This window comes from Colossoma macropomum, unplaced genomic scaffold, assembly GCF_904425465.1.
Source record: "Colossoma macropomum unplaced genomic scaffold, Colossoma_macropomum, whole genome shotgun sequence".
NCBI lineage: Eukaryota > Metazoa > Chordata > Actinopteri > Characiformes > Serrasalmidae > Colossoma > Colossoma macropomum.
This window is the reverse complement of record NW_023494912.1, coordinates 86,337-113,872: the sequence shown is the minus strand read 5'-3', so window position 1 is coordinate 113,872 and position 27,536 is coordinate 86,337. Positions and strand designations below refer to the sequence as shown.

At 39.1% G+C, this 27,536-nt stretch overlaps 1 protein-coding gene across 1 annotated transcript; it reads right to left on the bottom strand.

The window, feature by feature from the left end:
• Positions 1-1,771: 1,771 nt before the first annotated feature.
• Positions 1,772-26,846, bottom strand: LOC118800580 (scavenger receptor cysteine-rich type 1 protein M130-like). Its single transcript, XM_036560854.1, has 20 exons — positions 26,831-26,846; positions 25,915-26,053; positions 25,294-25,587; positions 22,626-22,937; positions 22,165-22,479; positions 21,710-22,033; positions 21,208-21,531; positions 20,665-20,961; positions 20,449-20,523; positions 20,033-20,347; positions 19,766-19,825; positions 19,513-19,671; positions 19,288-19,383; positions 7,182-7,244; positions 5,754-5,816; positions 5,565-5,642; positions 5,103-5,165; positions 4,945-5,007; positions 4,776-4,838; positions 1,772-2,749 (listed from the first exon to the last, which is right to left on the bottom strand). The coding sequence occupies exons 2-20, from the start codon at positions 25,970-25,972 to the stop codon at positions 2,631-2,633; spliced, it is 3,141 nt and encodes a 1,046-aa protein (XP_036416747.1). The 5' UTR covers positions 25,973-26,053; positions 26,831-26,846; the 3' UTR covers positions 1,772-2,630.
• Positions 26,847-27,536: the final 690 nt, after the last annotated feature.

Sequence of the window (27,536 nt, the reverse complement as noted above, 5' to 3'; positions counted from 1 at the left end):
ATGCACATTGTGGTACCGTGTAACTTTATTTGTTACAAAATATGCTTTTCCTATAAACGTCAGAAAATCCACAAAAATGCATAAATCCTTAAAATATTACTAAAAATATTTGTCGTCATGGCCCTTCCAAGAAATAAATAGTAATATCTAAATAATCAGGGTAAAAATTAGAATCTCAATTCCTAAGATATTAGTGAGCTTATTTCTAAAAAAAAATCTTATTATTTTCAAAATTATTATCCTTTTTCCAAAACTGTAATCTGCATTCCAGAAAAGCAATCTCCAGTAGTGTGATATTTTAAAATTGTGATCTAAATTCCAAAACTGGGATCTTTATCCAAAAATGGATCTTTTGTCCCATTTTTGAGATCTTCCAAAATTGTGATCTGAATTCCGAAATTGGGATCTCAAATCCAAAGTTTTGATCCTAGTTCCATAATTATTATCTAAATCCCAAAATTATGATTTCAATTCTAAATATCTACCAGCATGTTGAATAGGGAACTTGTGGAGTAAACAGATTGGACCTTGTTTACACCAGTATCTATGGTGCATACAAGATTGTCCTGGGCTATTAGAAAGGCAAAGTGCAACTATGAACAGAGAATCCATGAACTCTTTCTAGACACACAGCATATGTGGCAAGGCATTCAGGTCTTGACTGACTATAGGGTGACACCACATGCTGGTAATGGTGATGTCTCGCTTCCAGATGCACTGAACAATTTCTAGGCGCAGTTTGAAGCAACCAGCCAACAAGAAAGAACAAATGCTTAGTCTATCCACAGCTGATGTCAGGACTACTCTTCCCAGAGTTGACTCTCAGAAGGCTGCTGGGCTGACAACTACTTGGCCGGGTGCTCAGGTGATGTGCTGACCAGCTTTGGGATATTCTAACTGACTCTTTAACAACTTCAACAGCCAGTTTTGCAATTTTGGAATTGGATTTTAAAATTTGGAATTTGAATTGTGCATGTCTGAAACACAATTTTGAAATTAGGGTTGGAAAGGGTATGAGGATTGCAATTTTTTTTTAAATAATAGGGTAAAATTTTGGAAAAATCAGAAAATTGGAATATTTTATCATAGTTTTGAACCATCAATATTGAAATATTGGATCATATATTTGAAATAAGGATCAAAACATTCAAATATAGGATCACAATATGGCAATAGAAAAGACAATATAGGCATTGAATCACAAATTGGGAAGAGGAACTAACCTTAGAGTCTGTTATAATTATGATGTGACAAAAGTGTGCTAGAGTTTCCAGAAGTATAATCAACAGCTCAGCAGTGCTCAGGAAATTAGGTGGTACTGCAACCAATCATCAAATTTTATTGATTTTTTTTATTCAATAAACACAAGCACTAAAATTATGAAAAAATATCAGCATTAAAGATCAGACCCTAGACTGTCTTTAGAGACCATATTAAAATACATTTCTTATATCCACAATATTAAAAATAGATATTAAATTATGAAAAACATTGCAGATTACCTTTTATCCAGATAAAATTTGCTCTGAGGCTCGAATTAGGGTGTGTGTAGTAGAGTTTTTTTTTGGTAGAGGTGTTTGTGTGTGTAGGTGTGTTTGGTAGACATGGTGGTGTGTGTGAGAATGTGTGGAAGAGCTGATTAGTGGTGTGTTAGGGTGTTTATGGGAGAACTTGTTAGGTGTGTGTGTGAGGAAGTGTGTGGTAGAGCTGATTAGGTGTGAGTATGAGGGTGAGATGTGTGTCTTAACAATCTGTATCTTCATACTCAGTGTAACTTTAAAATGTGTAATGATCAACAAAGAGAAGAGAGGAGTACAGAAATAGATTCAGTACATTACACACTTAAATCATAAGAAATTCCAGATACAGAATTCAACATGCAGTCATTATTATGCCTGTGTGGATTTAATCTCAAATTATCAGCATAATAATCACACAATCATCATAGGCTTGTAAATAACATTAGAGAAGGTCATAAATCTTTTTCTTATTATGCACACTGTAAAACGTGGAAGCATGTTTTTGAGGTTTGAATTGATGTAAAATATTGTTTATCTAAATTAAAATTTTGCTTTGCATTGTTTCATTCAGAGTATTTATTTGAGTTGAAAAAAACCCAGTGAACTCAGAGCTTATCATATGAAGTAAATGAACTGACACACCATTTTTTACAGCACAGTGGAAAATCAAAAATGTGTTATAACTGCTCTATAAACAGTTATAAGGGGCTGCCTGATTTTAAATGCCAACACTGAAAACAGAAAGCTGTCATATGTCATTTACAATTGATTAATTTCTCTTTAATTTCTGACCTTCAACCAAAAATAATCATATTGTTAAACTGTAGTAAAAAATTCATGTTTTTGGCAACAAATGGAAAATTTCTTTAAAAACCTTTTAACTACCTTTATCACATCAGACACAGAATGTTTTCATGAAGATAAAAAAATAAATAGAATCAAAAGATCGAAGTAAGATTTAGATGAATTAATGAGATGAGTGTCAGTAAATGTTTCTAGCTGACTAAGGTTGGTTGAACTCAAAAAAAATATAAAAAAAGTAAATGTGGGGGTGTTTAACCTCAGCATATCCCATTTATGCTCCATAAAAAGGTGATCTCTAATAAAATCTTAAAGTTTCTTGCATTTGAAAAGGTTGGAATGTAATTTCCTGAGGAGAGACACTGGCTGTGAGCTCTCAGTCACTTGATTCATCTCTGTCTGAGGCTCCTCCTCCACGTCATCATAGTCTGTAAAACAACAAGAGCATTAAACTCTTTAAAATAATAATAATAAACTATATCTTTCATATAGTGAATGTATTCCAAAAACGCCCAAAAGAGAAGAACAGAAAACTGGCACTATGCAAGTCTGTGTAACAGGAAGTCTGCAACTCAGAACAAGTTGTTTTTAAAGGTTTTCGATAATTCTTAAAACACTATCATAAAGCTAAGATGCTAAGAAGATGCTACAGTGCTACCAGTGAATACTGAATGAGTGTAGTTTAGTCTGATTTCCCTCCAGTTTAGTCTTTAGTTCAAGACTCTTCAACTCTGATCAGAGAAATCCCCAAACTGTGCTGGACACTGACCCACCAGAACTTACAGCTCTATAGGTCTATTCTGTGTCCTTGAATAAAATATACAACGAACAAACAAGCAACCAACTTTAAGTTTAAATCATCTGCATTGTCCCATCATTCTTAGAATACACTTGGACAGATGCAGAGAGGACGGATTATTTCCAGTCCTGCCTAGATGGCAGTGCTGTACTAATCATTATCAATCTTATTCATGTGTACACTTCTGCACTTTTACACATCTGCACAATTGCAAGTCAGGGCTGGACCGGGAACTAAATTCAGCCCAGTGCTTTTGTCTAGACCAGCTCACTACAAACACAGTGATCTCCCCCCACCATTACTCCCAAAATCCACAAATCCCTTAGCCTTAAGGCCTATTCACATGCGTCATGTACTCAAATGCACAACAAGTTTTAAAAATGAACACGTATATTGGCGCTGTCTTTCACATTGAGTCTAAAACTGATGGACGCTGCATAAATTTAATTGGCACCTCCCCGATTTTCTGTGTTGTACGTTAAAAATCAGGCTGACCAATCAGAGCTCTGTTGTCATTCTTGCAGCCCAAGCAAATGTGCATCAGGATGGTGGCAGAACTCATCTTGCTTGTTGCAGAGCACAAAAGCTTATGCAACAAGCAACAAGCTGAATATAAAAATGCAGATGTTAAAGAAAACATATGGCGGGCCAGAGGTGAAAGTATGGAGAATGACAGTGAGTACATTACAGTGACTGTATAGCCTTTTTTAGTTTATCTAGGTGCATTGTAGTCTGAACATGCCCACGAAGAACCTCAAACTATTAGCTTCCCTCATTTTAATGAGCGAAGCAATAAGCAGAAGCAGAGCCTTGAATGGACTGAGGTAAAATCAGTGTGTGCCTCATTTAATACAGCTCTTAAAAGAAAAAATGATGAATTGACCATCATTATCTCTCAAAGAATCCATTTCTTCTTCCTCTTTCATCTCATGTGCAACAGATTTGGTGTGAAGATCCCACTACGGTAAAACCCAATTTTTTTTCCCAAATGAATCATACTTGATGTGAATAAGCCTTTATTGTTTAAGTAGATTGAATGAACTGGCTAACTTTCCTCTTTGGCCCTGCGGTTCCTTGCTCTGATATCCCGACAAATTGTGTAGTTTTATTTCTTCATTTCTTTGTTTCTTATTTTAGTAACTTTTTGTGTTTCTTTCTGTGCCCTTATGCTTTTTGGAAATTTTTCCATCTCTCTCTAGGTGGCCTTCACATGCTGTTTGTCCCAGGCGGTCTCCATTCCCTTTATAAAGTATCACATAAGAAATGATCATTTCATGCATGTCTCTCTCTCTCTCTTTCTCTCTCTCAGCCGCCCAAATACATAGTGGCACACGAAGAATTGTCCCAGTTCTCCCAATGGCCAGTCCACTTCTGCTTAGAGTGTGAAAGTAAATATGATTTATAAATTAGTCACATGAACCGACTTCACGTGAATACATATTTCTGCACTTCCTTAAAGAGTTAATACTAATAATAAGTTAGTACTTGTTATAAAATGTGCAGCTTTCTGCTCTACATCAAAATAAAGAGGACACTTTTTTTTTGTTTATCATACACCATAGATATTGCAAACATGATTTCACGAGACTTCCTGTGTACTTAAATCACTTTCTTCATCCTTCTCATTAATATTCATGTGGAATGTAAACACTCACCTTTTACCTCTCCAACATCCTGTCTAGTAGTGATGACATCATCATAGTTCTCTGGTGTGTCCACTACACCAACATGGGAAGACAAATTATAACAATAAAAAACAAAACTGATGTTTTAACTGTTTATGTATCTTTTCTAAAAGACTTGCCAATATTAAGAAAAGCATACTTCTCATAATGTTGGAGTTTGGTCCAGCGGTAACAGCATCATCATAGATATCTGTCATGTCTTCTGTCAAAATGTAGAGATAAATGTTATTAAATCAGCATCAGTATCATCAGTGACTGTGTTCATGTTTGAGATTACAGTATTGCTACAAGTCAAACCTGTTAGAACAGCTGAGCTCTGATCAGCAGTGATGACATCATTATAATTCTCTGCTACGTCCTCTACAACAAAACACAGAGATACTTAAAGAATATAAAATCAGATTTTACACAGCTGTATTAATCAGGTGTTTCAGATGTAATAATTGAATGTAGAATTTTATGACACTGCGTTCCTATTAATTAAGTTGTTCAATTATATATTTGAAAATAATACTTTTTAAAAAATGTAATTTAATAAAAAAATAAAATAATTAATTTTGGTATAATAATTTGAGCATCAAAACACCCTCCTGCACTTATGTGTGACCGCTGCTGTAAGGGACAGTGAAGCTCCATAAATTATTAAAAAAAGTCATTACAAATACAGACTATTAGATTATTCTTATTTCATAGCATTTGTTATGCTTTTTAATCCCTGCTTAATTAAAAAAAGACTAAAACCTCAAAACAGAAACACACCTGCTACACTATCAGAGATCTGTCCAGCAGTGATGACATCATCATAGCTCTCTACTGTGTCCTCTTTTGCTGTTTCACCTAAATCAAATAAAAGCAGACTGACTTTACAAACAGTGCAATCATAATTTTACATTGTGATTTAATGTAAAAACAAAATTAATCAGGTGATTAATTAACAAAGGAACTCACTTATCAGACCACTGCTGGTGACATCATCATAATGTTCTGCCTTCACTCCAGTCAGAGACTTTGCTACAAAAAGAGCCAAGTTCATCACTTTTACATTTTAAAATAAAATCCTTATAAAGATCCTTAAAATCCTTAAAGATGCTTTAGTGGAACAATTTCAGTGTGTGATTCCATTATGATTATAGAGAGAAGCTATTCTGCCCTCGCATATGCGTGTTTGAGCAAAGCTAGACAGATAACCTAGGTTAGCTAGCTAACAGGAATTCCAAGAAGAATCAAGATCTTTGCAAAAGGAGTGGCTTTACTGAGGACTTCAGTTTCAATCACATCCTTTGTTCTTTGTTTGGTTCTTTCCTTTCATTCTTACTTGTAAAACTGCAAATACAAATTAAATATCTTTTTCAGTACATGAGTACATAAGAAATAAATAGGTTATATTACTGAGCTAACATTTGTATGAACTGCTTTTAACCATGTAAATAGTTCGCTATATTACCCCTTGTACATATTCACAGAAGCAAACATCTTTTAACCAGTAATACTGCATAAGTAAAGTAAATAATCAGACTACGGTCACTACAGTCACAGTCACGGGTTACAGACCAAAGCTAACATACGGTGCAGTAAGCCTGGGCATGCTAGCTAGCAAATGCACCGATATAGCATGAACTGAACTAACACAAAATACACTGCAAACGCTTAAGCTTCTACAAACTATTAAGTTTGTAGCTTAAGTTTTAATATTTTGTAGACTTACAGGCATATATTTTCCTAGGCTCAAACAAAAAGGGAAGAATGAGGAAGTCCGTGCACACTGCAGCTTGCTTGAACTACAACAGCAAACAAAATGGAGGAAGACTTGCTAAATGCAAATTGAATGCCTGCAGTGCAGAAAATGGGGAGGCGCTAAAATGAGTCTAAATGAGGAGCAGAATAGAAGCATTTCCAACAGACACTTCTGATCTAGAGATAAATCAAATCTTTAATCAGAGAAACAAACTAGATTCACTGATAAAGATAATTTCAATCTGAAATAGCAAAGAGCAACAGATGATACTAGAAAAAATGTCTACATTGTAATTGAGCCAAAAGTATATTGCTTTCCTCATAAATACTGTATAATGGGGTGGAACTAAAAGTATTGTGATTTGGAAATAGTAAGTAAAAGACCTCTAAAAATTTAACTGAACACATATAACTGAGTAAATTTAACTGAGTGAAGTAACTAGTTACTCCTCACCTCTGTTGCTGTGCTTCTGAAATTTAATTTACTCTGGGCTGAAATGTTTTTGGCATAAAACAAACATGACTAAAATGACCTTGACTTAAGAAACATGGATTTATATTGAATTCTCTCATTTCTAAATGGTGATCATAATATTTCTCAGTTGAATGGAGTTTAACACACACATGTTCTGGTCCTCTTACCTGAGAGAAGCTCCTCACCCACATTCTCATATCCTGAATGCTGTTCTTCAGAGAGGATACTTCCTGTTAGAGGAGAGCAGAACAGACATCAAACACATTCAGAATGCAAAACCACCCACAATCCTCTGAGTGCTGTGGATCATTGTGAAGTAAAATCAGGTGAAAAAAAAAAAAACTGAATAAATGAGTGGAGAATCAAAACAAGTGTAGATGTTTCCAGACAGCTGTGCTGCATGATAAAATTAAGCAGTTCGATCCTATTTTGCTCTGTGGGGTGTATAAAAATGATGAGCAGGCCCAGTTAACCTTGATGTCAAGACGGCAAGAGAAAAAAGATCTTTGGCCCTGATAGTTTATTTTTGGGGCACTGAAGGCAGTTTCAGTCACAAAGACTGCTCACTGGCTAATGTTTCAATAGGAGTAGCAACTAAAGTGACATCTAGATTTAGATCTCTGGGAGAGTCATCAGTAAATAGGGCTGGACATTATGGTCAACAGCACACATTCAGTGACCATGATGCTCGTGCAGTACAGATATGTAAAACACTTACGTAATTAAATTCTATTCAACTTACACAATTATAGTCATGTTAAAATAAAAGACCAGCTGTGGTCAGGATCATCAAAGGAGTTTTATAAATATATACTACAGTATTTTCACATTACCAGTCTGGTAAATTTATTACTGCTGGATGTATTTTCATTATTTTGGTTATGATCTTACAGCTCTGAGGCTAAAAGGTTGTATATATTGGTATGCCATTTTGACTTCTATTATCTTATTTTGGAGAAATTCATATGTTTATTGTTATTTGTTGAATGCTGCACTGACTGTGTTTTTAAACAGGCTGGTTATGACAGAATTCATTCGGTCTAGTGTTGGTTATCTCTAGGTTGATGTGCTTAATGCTTTTAATTTGTGCTGTCCAGATTTTTCTCATGTGTTTTCACATTTGCACCCCATGGATTTGGCTTGTAACTTACGCTCAGAATTTAACAGACTGAAGGTTCTCCACAAAGAAGAGGTAATAGCTCTCAAATAGCTTTTGTGTGAATCATTAAAATAGAGGACTTGCATAAATAACAGTAATGGAAGCAATTAACGTTTTAATCTGAACAGTTTTGATTTTAACAGCTAGGTTGTGGACAGCCACTGGCAGAAAAGCAATAAGGGTGCTATGGAAGAGTGGAGCTTTAGCATTAGCATTAGTGACATTGTGTGAGTAGGGCAAGGCAACAGAGCCCAGTATGAGACTGGGCCACTGTGTTACAGTGATAAATAATGGCACCGCCCACACTTGGCACAAGCACATCACGCTATTGCTCAAAAACACAAACACTGGCTCACTCACTTACTCACTCACTCACTGACAACTCTGACGTACTTTACTAACTCACAAGCAACATTCGAAAAGTTGAAATAAGCTTCCTTTACTATCCACAATAATTTCCATAATTTTGTCTGTTCTGGTTTGACTGGACCAACATATTCTATCATATCTGTCAGTATATTTACTGTCTATATTTACTATAGACAGTATTATACTTACTATGCTTATCTAAATTTACTGTAGATAAGAAAATATCTTGCAATAAAGTTTCATTTAACTATTTTGCACAATCATTGATGGCCTCATTTGCTCACTCTCCTACTTACTGACTGACTCATTCAGTCACACACTTGTCCACACACTCATTCACACGCTTGCTTATTCACTTGCTCACTCGCTTTCTTACTCACTCATTCACTTACTCACTAACTTGAATACTCACATATGACTCACTCATTGACTCACTGACTGACTCATTTACTCACTCACTGAATGACTGACTTATTCAATCACACACTCGGTTACTGACTTTGTCGTTTGCTCACTCACTCAGCCACTCCATTACACAGTCAATCATTATTTTGGTCATTCACTTACTAACTGACTTGGTCACTTGGTCACTCACTGGGTCACTTGGTTACACTGTCATTTGGTCACTCACTCAGTCACTCATTTTGTCACTCATATACCCACTTGGTAATTTGGTCATACCAACTCCTTTGGTCACTCACTTGGTCACTTGATCACTCATATAGTTAGTCACTTAGTCAGTCACTTTGTTGCTCACTTGGTCTCTCAGTCACTCTCCAGATCACTTATTTGATTATTCATTTGGTCATTTACTCACTCACTTGGACACTCATTTACTTGCTCGCTTGGTCACTCAGTCACTCACTCGGCCACTTGGTCACTCAATTGCTCATTCAGGCACTTGATTACTTACTCTGGTACTCAGTCACTTGGTCACATGGTCACTCTCTTGGTCACTCCATCACTTGGTCAATAACTCTGGACATTGGTCACTTGGTCACACACTTGATCGCCTACTCAATAAGTCACTAAAACAATTCATGAAGTACCTGGTCACTCATTTACTTAGTTGCTCACTCGGTGAATCACTCACTCTATTACTCACTTGATAACTTGGCTGCTCACTGCACATGGTCACTCACTCATCATTCATTACTCCATCACTCACTTGTTCACTCAGTCACTTTGTCACTCAGTTGGTTACACGATCATTTGTCATGTAGTCACGTAGTCACTCACTTGGTCACTTTGTCATTCTCTCGGTCACTCACTTACTCACTTAGTCAGTCATTCACTACTGCACTTGGGCACTAACTTTATCACTCACTCGGTCACTCATCAATTGGTCACGCATTCATTCACCAAGTATGTAGTGAACACCACCATCTGGTTGAGCCAAAATCACCCTGTTTAGAAGAACTCTCCACATTACCCAAACTAAAAACTTTGGGTCCACAAAGTCTGAGGTAGAAGCCATAAAACAGGATTAAGTTGCCAACAAGTTTTACAGCTTAAAAGGGCGATACCTTGGGCATCTGGACACTGGGGGAGGTTAGCAACCGCCCTTTGCTCCATATGGCATACCAGGCAGCTATAAATCTTTGCCTGGAATCCAGCTACAGGCCTCACCAAACTTTTAACTAAACTTGTGAATTACAAGAAATTCAGTTTCTAAAGTGTGCACCAATACAGAATTGCCACCATTCAACGTTTCTACATTTCGAGAAGTCTGGAGACATCAAGAACGAGGTTGTTATGAGAATCTATAACAAAGTTAGCCGTTTTAGATTTTATTAACAATTTAGATACAGAACCACAACACCCCCAAGTGGTGAGAATGAGGCACAACACACCACCACCATAAGGACGTACTTATGAAGAACCCCAGGAAACATGTTGCGTTGTCTGCTTGATTATCAACATTTATATAATCTGTAAGCAATACTACTTGTTTTATTAATCTTATTGTTATGTGTATTACCTAAATATTACCTGTATCTTTTTTCTACTATTAAGTGCTAGAAATACATAGTGTATAACTTTGATAACAGACAGAGACAACCAATTGATTGTAATGAGTTTAGACCATTGAAAAATATGTATAAGTGGTTTTCTTTTCTTTTCTTTCTTTTGTTCCTTTTCTTTCGTTGTCCATTTTAGTTCTTCATGCATTGGGTCATATTCAGATATTATAGGCAAATATTACCTCTGATCTTTAACATGTGTTGTGTACCAGGTAACAAGGGTTAAACTCTCTCTTATATCTGAACACATATCTGAATATCCTAGTTGTTCATTCTTTGATTTTGAAAGTTAAACCAATTTGATGATATAAGAATGTTTCTTTTTCTTTGTTTAAAATTAACTGAAACAAAAAAGGCAGTGATTCTGGGGAAGGCATTCCTAAAATTATACACAACCAATCAGAGTTGGAAGCAATGAATAGCTAATTAACCGTTAGGTGAGGAGAACCTATCAGCATTATGGCTCCACCTCTAAAGGGTAGGGCCTACAGCCTAGCAAAACCGGAGTGCGCTGCAAATTTCGGGGAGCCCTGTGTATTCAACAAGAAGATAGCTAAATTTCTAAGTTTGTGCCGGCCTTGGTCAGAAAGACAGGTCAGAAGTATTAAAACGCTAAAATTTCAGATCTGAAACCTTTGTTTGTTTTGTAACTTGTCTGTTCATCTACACACCTTAAGTTAAACCACCCTTAGAGAAGGAAGGTGAATGGCTCTCATCAGGCCAGGAGAGGTCGTTCATGTTTCCGACTTCCGACCAAAGGTAGTTAGTTAGTTAAATTAGTATCACCAGCCTTAGAACCCTGATCGCAATCTAAACCTTGCCAGTGGAGTGGGAGCAGTTCTGACGCCACGGAGACCCGGCATCGCACCCAGAGCCACTCACTAATCTGTGAGCAGATTGACCATTGAAAGGCTGCCCAAGCTCCACCCTCAAACGGCCACGAGACGCCTCCGCCCAATCACTGACGCGTGCCCGCACCAAGATGCAGCATCCACAACCAGCAAGGAGATGAACCAACGCGTGAGCTCCAGCCTTTCGAACGAGCTGATCCTGAGACGATGCCTCCTGAAGTCAGCCCCGACTCCAACGTAAGCTGGTTCCATCAATTTGCAGTCAGGGCCCTGACACCAATTTATTTAATAAGAGAACTCTTAGTAGGTGCATCCAGCCATATAGTTATTCCCGTCCATACTTAGATTAATTCTCTAGAGGCTCTTTCATGTCTAAGTTTCGAGCAACTTCCCAAGAACCACACTGTCCTCATACCATTCAACTGTGAATCACTTTACTAGAGCTATTTTGTCCTTTTGACTTTTATTATTATTTTGGTTTTGTTTTTGTTTTATTTTCTGTTGGTTATTATTGAATGTAGTCCAAAAGTAGTTTGATATTTAGCCCATAAATTCCCTTTTATTGAAGCATCCTTGGTGCGAATGTTTCTCTCTCTTGCCCTGGTCTGTAGACTTCAAAAAAATCTGGGTTACCTCAAACCCTTATCCAAGGTTCTAGCAATAATAACATTGAAATTGCAAAACCCTTTACAGATTGGCACCCAACGCGGGGCCCGGTGATCTTTGATTTTTACAGATCATTGTAAGCGAGCGAAGTTTAATTCCTCCATGCTCTACATTCACCCTTCCCAGCTGGGGGCTTGTGTTATCGTGTTAGCCACGTAGCATTAGCCTTGGGCAAGCAGCTCCCGGTTTGTATTCGTTATTGTGACTAGGACCATTGTTTCATTGTAAGCTGCCCAGCGCTAACCTCATAGCTTTGTTTGTTTACGTTTCCTGCGTCCGCCATTGTTCATGCGATAGTAACGCAACATTTGCTTCGGGTTAGTGGCTGCTTGTTTACATCCAATACTGTTGTTAGCTTAGCCAAAGGCCCTTTGTTAGCTTTGCCTGCCGCTAGCATAGCCGAGGCCCCTTGTTATCATAGCCTAGCATTAGCTTTGAGTAACCACAACATCCCCTTCCTCCTCCAACTTTGGGAAACTACCTCACTTAAATTTTCCGATTTGGACGTGAGCTATTTGTTGACTGTAATTTCTTTAACATTAGCTTTAAGTAATTATAACATACCCTCTTTTCACCAATTTAGTGAAACTACTTCATTGAAACATTGGCTTGGGTGTGAGCTATTGTGGTGTGTTGTGTTATTTCTTGTTATTAGTCTGACCAAGATTTTACACTACTGTAGGCACCACCGTGTGTCCAGTGTTTGTTTAAAGAGGTACTGTACAGTCGATTGCGCCACTGTGCGCCTTATTATTGCATGCATTAGCGTATTACATGCTCTGTAAGAAGGCCTTAGTGTAGCCCGGTCACATGATATTCTGTTACCACCCACTACACTCCGAATTCCGGACTCGATCAGCTGTGAGACTCCAGCAATCAACTCCCTTTTGGAACCTCCTGTCGCCTTTAAGTTGTAGGGTCACTACCTACCCAGAGGTGGTCACTTTAGTGATAAGGGGGCATTGTAAGCTTGCATTTATTTCCAATGCCGAGATTCCTGTCCATTAAAATAGGCAAGTTCAGAAACTGCTTAGCTCAGTATCTCTATCATAAGTTGAGTAATCATTTAACTGTTTGTGAAACTCCAGCCGCAAAGGTCAGAGTGTAACCTTTTTTAAGTTTTAAAGCCTACTGCAAAAATTCCAGTATGTTGAAGTATCTGTTACTAGATATAACCTATACGTGAGGTGGCAACTACCCACAACCTGAACTGCGCTGATTGCGATAGTTCCCTAGTAAGCTCTGGGCTCAAACTATCGTGTGTAGTCCAAGTTAATTCGTGTGGCAAAGCGCCATGGAGGCTGGGGTCTGTGATTCCCAGGATTGGTCGAATGAGTTGCTATCTAATGTCCGATTCAGGGTATTGCAGATAGAGGTGCTCTCTAGCGCCCTCTGGCATTAGATTTAATGCGCTGTAAGTAGAAGTTAATCTCGCATCATCTCCTCATAAAAAAATAATAGAAGGAACTTGTGTGTGTGCTTAGCACTGCCGAGGATAAACTGAGAAACATAACTTAAGTACAGAAGTGAGTTGAGTCAGATAAGACTTAAGTTGGGACTCACACGTAGGCTTAGCTTATTGTTACGTCCTGCTTTATGGCTAGATCATAATATTTTATTCAGTTCCCTCCAAGCTAAATCACAGGTTACAGTATTTGCATTTAGTTCACTCAGCCACTACTGATAACCATTCTAACATTTCATAAGTAGAGCTTACCAGGTCAAATTGCTGTAGCATTCACTGGCAGCATCTACTAGTTGTGGCTTCCTCTAGGTCCACCGTTGTGGCTTGTCTGTCTCGTGGTGCTCAGGTCCCTTGGCCTGTGCAGCTCAGCTCTGACACTCTAGGTACTCCCATTGCTGGGGTCTCTCAGTTTTGGTGGTTCATTGTACCTGGCTCTGCTCCTTGCTGAGGGCAACCTAAAGGTGCACTGCCAACAGTGCCTCCTTTAAACTGCATTCAGCTGGGACTCAGCAACGTGGGTGTTTATCCACTCAATTTTGAGTCTCCCCCTTTAGGAGTTGGCGTTTCCATTGGTAGGAGGTTCTCAATCCTGGGTATATTGCACCTGAACCTGGTCTCATCTGAGCCTGACCCCTGAGTGGGGGCCAGTTGGATTCAGTAACATGGGTCTTTATTCCCTGATTTTGTATTCTCTCCGCCTTTGGGCCAAACCACCTGGAAGGACCCTCCCTTTGAGTTATTGCACCTGTGTTTGGTCAAGTTTTGGGGTCTCCCAAAGGTCAACATCAATATGAGTGACACCTCATTAGGGTGCCCAATTCTGATACAGCCCAAGAGGTTTTTAACTGTCAGTCCAGGGTCCCACTCATCCAGGGCTCCACCAGCCTAGAATTACTCACTGCCAGAGTGTGTTGGTCCTGGGAGGGGAGCGCTGTTGGATTGTACAACTGGAATTGTGGCACTGAGGCAGTCACAGTGGTGATTCTGATGGTGAGACTATAACCTTTTTTGGTGATAGTTGTTAAATTTTCTCCTGGCTGAGATAAAATAAAGCCCACATAAACCCAAAGTCTTATACACCAGGGTAAACGTAAGTTTAGATAATTGTGTGTAGAAGTAACTAACACCCACGCAGTACTGCTGGACATCCACCTAATAGCTAAACAGTACCAAAGCAGTTATAGACCGGTGCTTGATTTAAGTAATAGATGCCCATTGTCTTCGAACCAGCTGCCAGGGAGCATTACTAGTAAACTACAATCCATAGCAATAAACATAACTAAAGACCTGGTGACAAATCACACAACTATGATTCCTAATACTGGTGCATACGCCCTTGGAAAACTAGCGGTGGACCATAAAGCCCACCTTGAGGCTAATGATCAACAAAGTCGAGAATACGTTGACACTGTATGCAAAATAGCCATCACAGCTCTAGCTCGACTCACTTCTACTCACAAATAGTTAAAAAATGCCCACGAGCAGGCTGCAGCCACCTCTTGGGTGAGCCAAAAACAATTAGGAGACAAAGCAAGGTTGACATACAGAGCTGAGGAATTAGCCCACCTCCTCTCTGCATATGAGCAAAATTTAGATGCCGCTGAAATACAAGTTGCAAAACAAGATCAGGAAGTCGTTGAAACCCACAAACTTCTTAGTCAATCTCACACTTAAATAGGTGAGGTAAACTGCAGCCAAACCACTGAGCTAGGGATTTTCCCTGATCTGGCAGAGCCCACGTCTCCTCAGCCACTCCACCAGCCGTGGAGCCCCCTTCGCGCACAGGTTCCATCCGATGGGGACCTAGACAAAATTGCATGCAATGTAAACTATTTCGAGCCAATGCCTGATGGTTCCCATGGCATTCATAGTTACCTGAAGGATATAGACTATTATCTGCACAGGTTCCCAAATGCCATGGTAGAGGACAAAATTTACTTAATCAAAAGAACCTCCAGCCAGGAAGTCAGCAACTTTACTTAGCGCCAGCCTAGCAGTGTTAGATTTCACTATGATGTCCTTTGTCCTACATCCCATAAATCCGCCTTAGCCGGCCAGCAGAATTCCAAAATGAAACCTGCTGAGGGAAATCCATCACTCTTTCATTAAACCACTTTATCACTAATTCCTGAGTCATTACATGAAAGAGGAATCGCGTGCAAGTTCTATGCACCCACAACCCTAGAAAATTAATTTGTACATGACGCGCTTCTTGACACATAATAAGACATTACTCTAATTTCATCAACTCTTTTCCAACAAGTGATGGCCACAGCATGGCCACATCGAGACCTGGGTCATAAAAGTAGAGAACAAAAGTAGAGTTACACCAAAGGAGTTGATTGTTAGTGGTCGCATAAATCAAGTGAAATCAGTATTCCTTCAACTTCTCTCCATGTTACCTTCAAAGAATTTGCACAGAAATCCATCTATAATTAGCTGTTGGGTAACATGTAGCTCTCCATCCCTGCTTATAGGCAGTTGTACAGCCTCACGCACTGCATCATTTAAGATACATAAATGAGCCCCGGGAGAGGGGGTGACTTGTAAAATTTATTTCAAACAAGCTGAACATTTTAGTATGGACTGCACCCTAACAATGTATGTCTTTCTCACCATGATAACCTGTCTGCACACTCCTAATTGTCGGCTCATTGATCTCTTGTGCTCTGTTATTGTTGTACTAGGGCCGAGTTTAGGAATTGGTCTGAAAGTGTGATGTATAGATCCTTGTTCTCATGTGAGGTCTACAGTACTGCCTTAAAAAGACGTGTGAACTCCAAAATATACTGTGTGTTCCCTTCTTTAGTAACCTAGATACACCATGCTCACACCCAACTTGTAAAGATGCTCCTGTCTGATATGTTACAGGAAGTCAGGTCCTCAATGAAAAGCTTACCCATGGTTTATCTAGTCTTGCCTCTTGGTACAGAATGTTCTTGTCACCCCATAACCGCTACACAAACAGAAATAATTGGCCAATGTTGATGGTTAAACTCCGCATCAAGGATTAACCTATAACCAGCAAATGACCACATCAACCTTAGTCATGTTTAGTCAGTGACATCCAGGCTTATTCACCCATTATGCATACAGAATGGCATCAATCTGACTGTATAATTGTTGGTGTCCACTAACCACTGTTTACAGCCACCATCAGTACCAGCGGTCCGAAGCTCCTGGTAATAACCTCCAGACCAGAGGGGGGAGTATGTAGTGAACACCACTATCTGGTTGAGCCAAAATCACCCTGTTTAGAAGAACTCTCCACATTACCCAAACTAAAAACTTTGGGTCCACAAAGTCTGAGGTAGAAGCCATAAAACAGGATTAAGTTGCCAACAAGTTTTACAGCTTAAAAGGGCGATACCTTGGGCATCTGGACACTGGGGGAGGTTAGCAACCGCCCTTTGCTCCATATGGCATACCAGGCAGCTATAAATCTTTGCCTGGAATCCAGCTACAGGCCTCACCAAACTTTTAACTAAACTTGTGAATTACAAGAAATTCAGTTTCTAAAGTGTGCACCAATACAGAATTGCCACCATTCAACGTTTCTACATTTCGAGAAGTCTGGAGACATCAAGAACGAGGTTGTTATGAGAATCTATAACAAAGTTAGCCGTTTTAGATTTTATTAACAATTTAGATACAGAACCACAACACCCCCAAGTGGTGAGAATGAGGCACAACACACCACCACCATAAGGACGTACTTATGAAGAACCCCAGGAAACATGTTGCGTTGTCTGCTTGATTATCAACATTTATATAGTCTGTAAGCAATACTACTTTTTTTTATTAATCTTATTGTTATGTGTATTACCTAAATATTACCTGTATCTTTTTTCTACTATTAAGTGCTAGAAATACATAGTGTATAACTTTGATAACAGACAGAGACAACCAATTGATTGTAATGAGTTTAGACCACTGACAAATATGTATAAGTGGTTTTCTTTTCTTTTCTTTCTTTTGTTCCTTTTCTTTTGTTGTCCATTTTATTTCTTCATGCATTGGGTCATATTCAGATATTATAGGCAAATATTACCTGTGTTCTTTAACATGTGTTGTGTATCAGGTAACAAGGGTTAAACTCTCTCTTATAAACATATCTGAATATCCTAGTTGTTCATTCCTTGATTTTGGAAGTTAAACCAATTTGATGATATAAGAATGTTTCTTTTTCTTTGTTTAAAACTAACTGAAACAAAAAAGGCAGTGATTCTGGGGAAGGCGTTCCTAAAATTATACACAACCAATCAGAGATGGAAACAATGAATAGCTAATTAACCATTAGGTGAGGAGAACCTATCAGCATTATGGCTCCACCTCTAAAGGGTAGGGCCTACAGCCTAGCAAAACCGGAGTGCGCTGCAAATTTCGGGGAGCCCTGTGTATTCAACAAGAAGACTGCTAAATTTCTAAGTTTGTGCCGGCCTTGGTCAGAAAGACAGGTCAGAAGTATTAAAACGCTAAAATTTCAGATCTGAAACCTTTGTTTGTTTTGTAACTTGTCTGTTCATCTACACACCTTAAGTTAAACCACCCTTAGAGAAGGAAGGTGAATGGCTCTCATCAGGCCAGGAGAGGTCGTTCATGTTTCCGACTTTGCCAAAGGTAGTTAGTTAGTTAAATTAGTATCACCAGCCTCAGAACCCTGACTGCAATCTAAACTTCGCCAGCGGAGTGGGAGCAGTTCTGATGCCATGGAGACCCGGCATCGCACCCAGAGCCACTCACTAATCTGTGAGCAGATTGACCATTGAAAGGCTGCCCAAGCTCCACCCTCAAACGGCCAGGAGACGCCTCTGCCCAATCACTGACGGAAAGGCGCGTGCCCGCACAGAGATGAACCAACCCGACTAGACTTCGAATAAATCTGGGTTACCTCAAACCCTTATCTAAGATTCTAGCAATAATAACATTAAATTTGCAAAATCCATTTCAAGTCATTTGGTCACTTATTCACTTGATCACTCATTTACTTACTCAGTCACTCAATCTCTCATTCAGTCAGTCATGGACTCAGTCACTAACTTCTAGCTTACTCACTTGACTTAGTTTATTCACTTGATGACTAACTAAATCACTCACCAAGCCACCTACTTTGTCACTCACTCACTTGGGTCACTCATTCGGTCACTCACTCGCTCTATCATTAGCTCACTTAGTCACTCACTTGGTCACTAACTCATTCACTTTTTTATTCACTCATTATTCATTTATTCACTCACTGATTCATGGCCTCATTCACTCAATAACTCAATGACACACACACACATAAACACACACACACACACACACACACACACAAAAACACACATAAACATGCACACACAGTGATGTCGCCCCCACTCTCTCTCTCTCTCTCTCTCTCTCTCTCTCTCTCTCTCTCTTTTTCCCTTTCAAACCTGCAGCTGTGTGGTTTCTCTGTATGTCCAAAAATGGAAGTTTTACAGGAATTACTCAGTTTAACTTCAGCTGGCTAATAGATACTCTAACTGCACATTTCATCTAATATACACTAAATTCTAATTTAACAGATTTACTCTTATTTTCAATACACTGAGAAATCTATATAAAAAAAATAATAATTTGAGAATATTAAATATTGCTTTAAATTACTGGGCAAGACAGCATGCATTGCAGTATAATTTATAATCTCTAATGCCAGTATTTAATACAGTTTAATTTAACACAATAATCTTCATGCAGAACACTCCATATATCACTCACCCCTTTGAGTCGAGTCATTTCTTTTAGTGATGTATCTGCGGTCGATCTCCTCATAGACTGCCTCAGTCAGAGTCTTACGCCTCCTCTTAGAGAGCACTGTGAGGAAGACAGAGAGAAACATGGAGCCAGTTCAGTAGAAGAGAAGACTGATGACAGACTGAAGGACTAATGATGTTTAGAGAATGTACAGAAAGTGGATTGTAGATGATCTCTGAATCTCTCTACCTCTCCTGAGCACTCTGTTCTGGTAAAACAGCACAACCAGAAGCACTAAGGCCAGGAAGAGCACCACTCCCAGAACCAGGAGGGACACTGGATAGATGGGCGGAACAGCAGTTGGAAGAGTTTGTGGAGGAGTTATTGTTCTCTTCACTGCCTGACCAACTGCAAATAAAAATACAGAGCAGAAGCTCTATAGGGCACTGAACGACCTATTCAGAAACATTTAGAAAAATGGCCTAAGAGATAAAAATAGTACCTGTAGTAGTGAAGGTGATGGTTGTTGTTATGGGTGTAGTAGTAGAAAGCACTGATATATCTGTGAATGCAAAAATAATACACAAAATTAAACATCAACAACAAAACACAAAAACACTAAAGTGAAGTCATGTAAACTGGCAATTCTGTATCAGACTTCATAAGAACTGCCTATGTGTTACTAGCATTAGAGGATATCTGCATCAATGCAGTCTTTCAAAGCAAGAAATAGGCAAGCAAAATTGTCAGAAACTCCAAAGTCACTGACCTTTACAGGTGACTCCAGCATCCTGCTTGTGGGAACAGTCAGTGTGCTTCTTCAGGGAATGAGGACAGTCCCACAGGTGAATTTCATTCCCTCTACACTTCACTCTGTTCAGCCAGATAGGCCCTTCACCAGCACCAAAGACAGCACTCCCATCAGCACTCAGTGCCAGCCCACAGCCCAACTGCCTGCAGACCACCTGAGCATCCCTGATGTTCCACAGATCATCACAAACAGAGCCCCACTTAGCGTTATGATACACCTCCAGCCTCCCAGAGCAGCTTCTATTTCCTCCCCTCAGCCTGAGAGGCAGGTGATCTACATCACACACATCAAATATGAGGAGATACAGAAACACTGATTGTGCAGGATACTCTCAGAAAACTTAAATTTTATTATTTATTTGAAAGAGTCCTTACTTGAGCACTGCCTCTGATGGGGAGATGATGAGGAGCATTTCAGATGACTTCGCTGCACAAGATGATATTTCTTATCTATGAATGTGTCAAAATAATTTCTTTACATGGAACTGTTTACATAAACCTGTTTTGATTATACATTTTGTCACTTCAGAGTAAACAGATTTATATACATTCTGTTTGTGTCAACATAGAAAACCACCACAAGCTCCCTACTTGAACAGGTAATTTGAGCCACCTCGTTGCACTTATAATTTCCCCAGGGTGAAGATGGACATTGCCACAGAGTGGAGTCATGTTTCCTACATTTCAGATCATCCAGCCAGTTAGGAGCTGATTTCACTCTTGCTTCATCTCGATTCTCACTGCCAGATCTTCCACAGTTCAGCTCCTGACAGATCAAACTTGCTGTTTCTTCATCTATTCCATTTTCACACACATTACCCCAGGTTCCATTGTAGAACACTTCCAGATTCCCCTCACAGCCCTCGGTGAGTCTGATCTCTTTAAACTCTGATGGGAAAATAATTACTTTGCTTTAAATCAATACATTGCTACATAGTATTACTTTTAATACCTATCTATGATTAAATCATGCTACTTTAGAAATTCAGTGTTTTATCATTAATGTGTTTTGTACAAATTGTCTCCCAGTTTGCATATGAGAAGTGGTGGTGAATGTATCCTTCTAACATTTTCAAAGACTGTGTAACTAGCTACAGCTGGCCCAAATTTTAAACAGCATTTAGCACATTTTACCTGAACACACGACTCCGACATCCTCCCTGTGTTCACAATCATCCTTTCCACACAGCTGAAATCTGCAGTTCAACAGGGACGTCTCGTTCCCCTCACACTCCACCAGCCATGTGGATCCAGTTCCAGGTCCAAACCGGGCTGGTACTGGAGCACTGAGGGCCACTCCACACTGCAGCTGTCTGCAGACTACCTGAGCATCCTTAATATCCCACAGGTCATCACTCACTGTCCCCCATGAGCCATTGTGGAAAACCTCCAGCCTTCCTGCACAATCTCCCCCAGAACCAACCAGCCTGATGGAGCTGTGAGCTGAATTAAACTTACCTACAAACACACACACACCCTAAAATTATTAATATATAAGTTAACAATTACTAATTATTCATAAAGAAAATAAAGTCCTCACTATGAAATAAACAATAAAGATTACAATATATTTTGCTGAGAATTATTTTAGGAAGATTCTTAGCAACTTTTATTATTTAACTGCTGTAATTCCTACCAGAGCAGGTGACTGAGAGCTGTTCTCTCGAGCTGCAGTTGACTGCTTGTGAGCTGCTGCAGTTCCCCAGATGAGCTTCACTCCCAGTACAATTGAAACCCGTCACACACATGTGTCTGTGTTCAGGACTGGATGTAGAGGAGCTGGAGAAGCTGAACACAGAGCCACAGCCCAGCTGTCTGCAGACCACAGAGGCCTCAGACTCACTCCAGGAGTCCAGCAGAACTCTCCTCCAGTCCTGCCTGAAGTACACCTCCACCTCCCCCTCACACTCCATCCCTCCAGACAACCGCACTCTCCCCTCATGAAATGCCAGAGAGGAACCTGAAGGAATTATACAATGAAGAACATATTTTCTTTTTAACTAAAGATGCAACAGATCTAGTTAAACACTTTTTCTTTGTTAGAATAGCAGAGTTTAATAGTTTTTGTAAAATACATTAGGAGCCGCTCACCATTACAGATGACTCCGGCATCCTGTTTATGAGAGCATGCAGTTCGACTCCATGATGAAATGGGACATTTTGACAGGTGGGTTTCGTTCCCCTGACAATCAAACACATCAGCCCAGATCTGGCCACTCCCCTCCCCAAACCAGTCTGACCCCAACACAGCCACAGCACTCCCACACTTCAGCTGACCACAGAGGACACTGGCAGCTCTCATATCCCAGCTTACATCACACACTGTGCCCCACTCACTGAGGTACTGGAGCTCCACTCGACCAGAACAGGAGTCCAAGCTGTTCACCAGCCGAGCCCCTGTGTGACCTTAACGCAGAGCTGAGAGTTTAATGACGTGCAGTGATTTGCCAGCTTGAGGATAAATGAATACTCACTGCTCACATAATTTCACACGTATTGAATTGATTAAAATGCAGTCTTTATAAATAACAGATTAATTACTGATACTTAACCGGTACATGTTAGTCCCACATCGTTGTCATGGGTGCAGATGTTTTTGCTTGTGGATTTTTTTTTACAGGAGTAAAGCTGAGATTCATTCCCTTTACACTGAAACTCCTCTGACCACATCTGACCCTCCCCTCTGCCAAAAGCAGCTGCTCCCAGCACCTCCACAGGAAGCCCACAGCCCAGCTCTCGACACACAACCTCTGCATCCTGCTGGTCAAAGTCAGCATCACACACTGTGGCCCATTCATTCCTTTTTGGTACTTCTAGTCGTCCAGAACATTCGTGGGGACCATCAGTAAGTCTGGGTTTGTCACCTGTTTATTTGATTTTTAGAAACATCATAAATATCAAATTAAAGCATTAATACTTCATATTTTATGTGAGAATATGCTACATGTAAGAGTGTTTTGATGTTAACATTTTAAGTCATTTTACAGAATTGACTCTAATCACCTTCATGAATAATGAGCACCACATCAAAACAGCATGAGTCTCTTTTTGTGATATCATCAATTAAACCAGGGTTGGGTCGTGACGGAATACATATAACATGTCGTTATGCAATCTGTTACAGTTACAGTAAAAAGACAGCTTCAGATTACAGGTACATTATAAAACAGAATGATTACCAGCAGGATTGCACACAAAGCAAACTCATTGTCTTTTGATGATGAATATGTCACATATATCTTGTAGATTTAATGAGTTTTTATTTTGGGGGGAAGGGGGGTGGTCCCGCTGCCAGGAGAGATGTCTGAAGAATCCAGAAAGTGTTTTCAGGGAATGTAAGTATTTTTTTTTCAACACAAGTTGAGCTATTTGTGTAAATACAAATCCACCCTTATATTACTTTAATTAATTTACTTTAATCACCATCTTGTTTCCTACAGCGCAGAACCATTTTGAAGCATGAGTCAAGCTCACAGCAAGTGCTGGCTAGGCTTAAGTACAGCCTCCATACTACAGGGTTAGCTGTGACAGAGCGTTACAACTAAGCCACCTTTAGAAAACAAAGATAAATAAAGACATTTTGTATTTTTGTTCTATATGTTTACACAGATTTTAAAATGAAAAAGAGAAAACATCTGAAAACAGGGACTTTCTTCTACTTTATTAGTGTCTTTCAGATACCAGTATTTTGGTTTAAGTAAGTATATTAATAAAATTGACATTAATAGTTGGCAAAGCTGAAACAATGTCACATATTTTACTGAAACAATGTCACATATTACTATATGTGTGATGTTTGTATTTGCTGTTTAACCTTGTTTGCACTAATTAATCAGACTTTTCTAGCAAGTGTTAAACTGAACCTCTGTCTGTTACAGTTAACCCACCCATGGTGTAAACTGTAACATTGCATTGTCATTTTTGGTGGAATTGTGCATGAACGGTTCACAAAAAAGCAAAATGTGTTAGGTTGTGCACTGCTCTCCCTCTGTGTTATTTTTATTGGTAGTACTGAGATCTGCAGCGTTTTCCAGAAGATAATCTGACTGAGGTGTTCACTCTGGATTTCCACACCAGATTCTACAGTATCAGACTGATCTGATCAGACAGGAAACTCTTTATTCTTGTTTGTTGCTCTGTAAAATTCTACAGTCTGACCAGCTATAAATCACACTGTTGAAACCCTTAACCTGACAGGTTTAAACTGACATTCTGAAAGGTGAACAGAAAGAAATTAATTTAGTTTCGTTTCACTTTGTTTCACGTATGTTTACTGTCTTCAGTAGTTTCTAATGATGTATTCAAAACATATGTGTAAATTACCATTATGTGTAACTGAGACGATCAGCTCCCACTTAATGCCTGTTATAATCCTCATATAAACTCGTGGATATGTGTGGACAGAAGCAGCTTGAAAGTCCACCACGACGCACCAACATGAAACCTTATGATCCAGTTCAGCCTTTTAGCAGATAGGGCACACATGATGGTCAGCCAGAGGTGTTAGGATGACCTTTAATTCTGTTTATTGTTACTGAGGGGTCTCAAAGTAAGATTTATACCAGATAGATCTTTTGAGTTTGGCATGAAAAAAAGCAGGTTTTTAATAAATCTGTCAAAAATGTTCCAAGTGCAGCAGTGTAGTTTTAAACTATTTCGCATTTGATCCAGTGTATTTTATCATTCTACAGTGATTACTTGTTAAAAACACATTTGTAAGCAAAACTTAATTTCTGAATTTCAAGATTTGAGTATGCACGTCTAAACTCAAACAATTTATGCTGTTTTACAAGTTTGTATTCTATCATCTATATATTTTAAATAAATTAGGTTTCACTAAAAGTGAGATCAGTGTCTGTTTCTATGAGACACAACATTTAAGTCACCAATAATCTCTTCTTCTGTTTCATAAAACAGTTCATTTGTTTTTGTGTGTTAAGTTAAATTCTTTAAAAAGTCTTGTTTAAATATTTTTTCTCTTTTTATATTTAAGTAAACATCTTTAATTAAAGACAAGTAATCAAAAAGTAACAGAAGGTAATTAGATTACATTACTTTAGTACAGTTATCCTTTAGGTTAGGTTACAATTACATTTTTAACAGGTAATCAGTCTGTAACAGAGTACATTTTTAAAGAAACTCTCACAACCCTGAAGTAAACTAGTAATCTCACATAGAGTAATGAATATTAAAATACATATTAATATAAGTACAACTTACCTGAACAGTTGACTCCAGCATCTGCTATATTACAGTAACGGTAAGATGTATAAACGAAACAGTTCTTCAGTGAAGACTCTGATCCTCTACAGTGTGCATACCCCATCATCACTGATCCTGATCCTGATCCAAAACTCACAGTGCGTAGAGCGTCCATACAGCCCAGCTCTCTACACACCACTGCAGCATCAGTCATACCCCACTGATAACTACACACTCCTTTCCACTGTCCTTTCTCATTAACCTCCACTCTCCCAGCACAGCGACTTCCACCATCCACCAACCTCACACTGACTGTACAACAAAATAAAATATTTTTATATAATATTTTTAATAAATAAATTATCATAAAAATCATTTTGAAATCCTTAAAACACTTTTTTCTAACACTTTAATACAGAGTAAAGGAGTCACTCACTGAAACTAGACTTAAAATTATTGTTTTTAATACCATATAGTGATTTTAAAAAAGGTTGTATGATTCATGACTCACCATGATTCACCATTTACAGCAAAACATCACAACACACTAAACAAAACATTCTGCTAAAAACATGCAGTTCTTTTCATTTCAGGTATGTGAATTTATTTATATATTAAACAGACAAAATGTGTCCTTACCAGCTGTCGTGAGTGTGATTGTGGAGGACAGAAGAATGAGAGCCACACAGCTGTCCATCTCCCTCTGACCTGCACACAGACCGTTCAACTCAGCAGCAGAACAAGCTTCACCTCCACTCCCCCAGACAGACTGAAGAAACTGACAGAGAGAGAGAGAGGGAGAGAGAGAGAGAGAGAGAGAGAGAGAGAGAGAAAGAGAGAGAGAGAGACAGAGGCTACAGCCGCCAATCACACTCACTATGACCTTATTAGAAAGAGGAGAGGAAATCATCAAACATTTTCAGTGACAAATCAGAGGAGGCATTTTTTTCTTTCTCCATATTTATCAAAAGAGCGTCAGCACTGATGAACAGAACTCCACCTCCGTCTCTAGAGGTGTGTGTGTGAGGAGAGACGCTCGCAGCAGTGTGGTGAGAAACACACCAACATACAGGAGACTGACTTCAGAGAGAGGAAACACTCCAGTGTAATACAGCATTAATGCTGCACCTGCAGAGAGCTGATCCACACACTGATAACCATCGCACACACACGCACACACACACACACATACACACACACACTGATAACCAGCTCACTCACACACACACACACACACACACACACACACACATAGACACACTGATAACCAGCTCACTCACACACACAGACACAAATAAACTACTCACTCATATACATGCACTGGTAAATGACACACACACACACACACACACTAATAAATTACACACACACAGCCACGATAATAGACTACTCATAAACACACACTGATAAACTACTAACACACACATGCACACACACACACACACTGATAAACAACTTACAAAGACTGATAATTCAAACAAATCAATAAAAATACACATGCTTACACACACACACACACACACAAACGGTCTGGAACACAACGGGGAAATTTCACCTCTGCATTCTAACCCATCCATGCAGTAAACACCACATACACTCTAGTGAACACACACACTAGGGGCAGTCAGCACACTTGCCCGCAGCAGTGGGCAGCCCTATCCACAGCACCCAGGGAGGGGTTGCTCAAGAGCACCTCAGGCCCATACTGTCTGCACAGGGGACTGAACTGGCGACCTTCCGGTCACAAGGCTGGTTCCCTAAACTGTCTCCAAAACAGGTCAGTGGCCTGTACGGGTCTGAGTTATATGCAGAGTCATTCTTATAAAAGCATGTAGTAAAACCCGGCCATTTGAAGAAATAAATACAGTTTTGCTTTTATGTGTATTTACAACGATTTATTCCTTTTAGGATTTTCAGTTAGAGATTTGAAACAGCCATCATGTAAATCAAAATTCAGAGCACATGCTTCAAACTTGCAGCTGAAACCCTCAACCAGAATAATCTGCTGTTGTTAATCGACATGTTTAACCAGATTAAATCTAATCTCATCCTTTATTGATTAAGCTTTATAAAATATTTTCATTATCAAGCAATACTGTGTAAGTATTCTAATCAACCTTCTGTATGCAGAAAGCAATCAGAAAGCAATCATCTTTTTATGCAGAAAGCAATCAGAAGGATGGAACCTGTTAACATATTAGTAAAGCAATCATGGATTTCAGTACAGTTCAGTTATTTATTTATAAAGTGACAAACTGTTC

Bases quoted from the DNA above. Each gene is read 5' to 3' on its own strand.
- LOC118800580 (XM_036560854.1), bottom strand. From the start codon at position 25,972: ATGGACAGCTGTGTGGCTCTCATTCTTCTGTCCTCCACAATCACACTC. The intron at 20,962-21,207 runs GTAAAATGTGCT...TTTTCCCATCAG, and splicing joins TGTCGGAGTCGTGTGTTCAG to AGTTTAAAGAGATCAGACTC. The intron at 7,245-19,287 runs GTGAGTGATATA...CTCCTCTAACAG, and splicing joins AAATGACTCGACTCAAAGGG to GAAGTATCCTCTCTGAAGAA.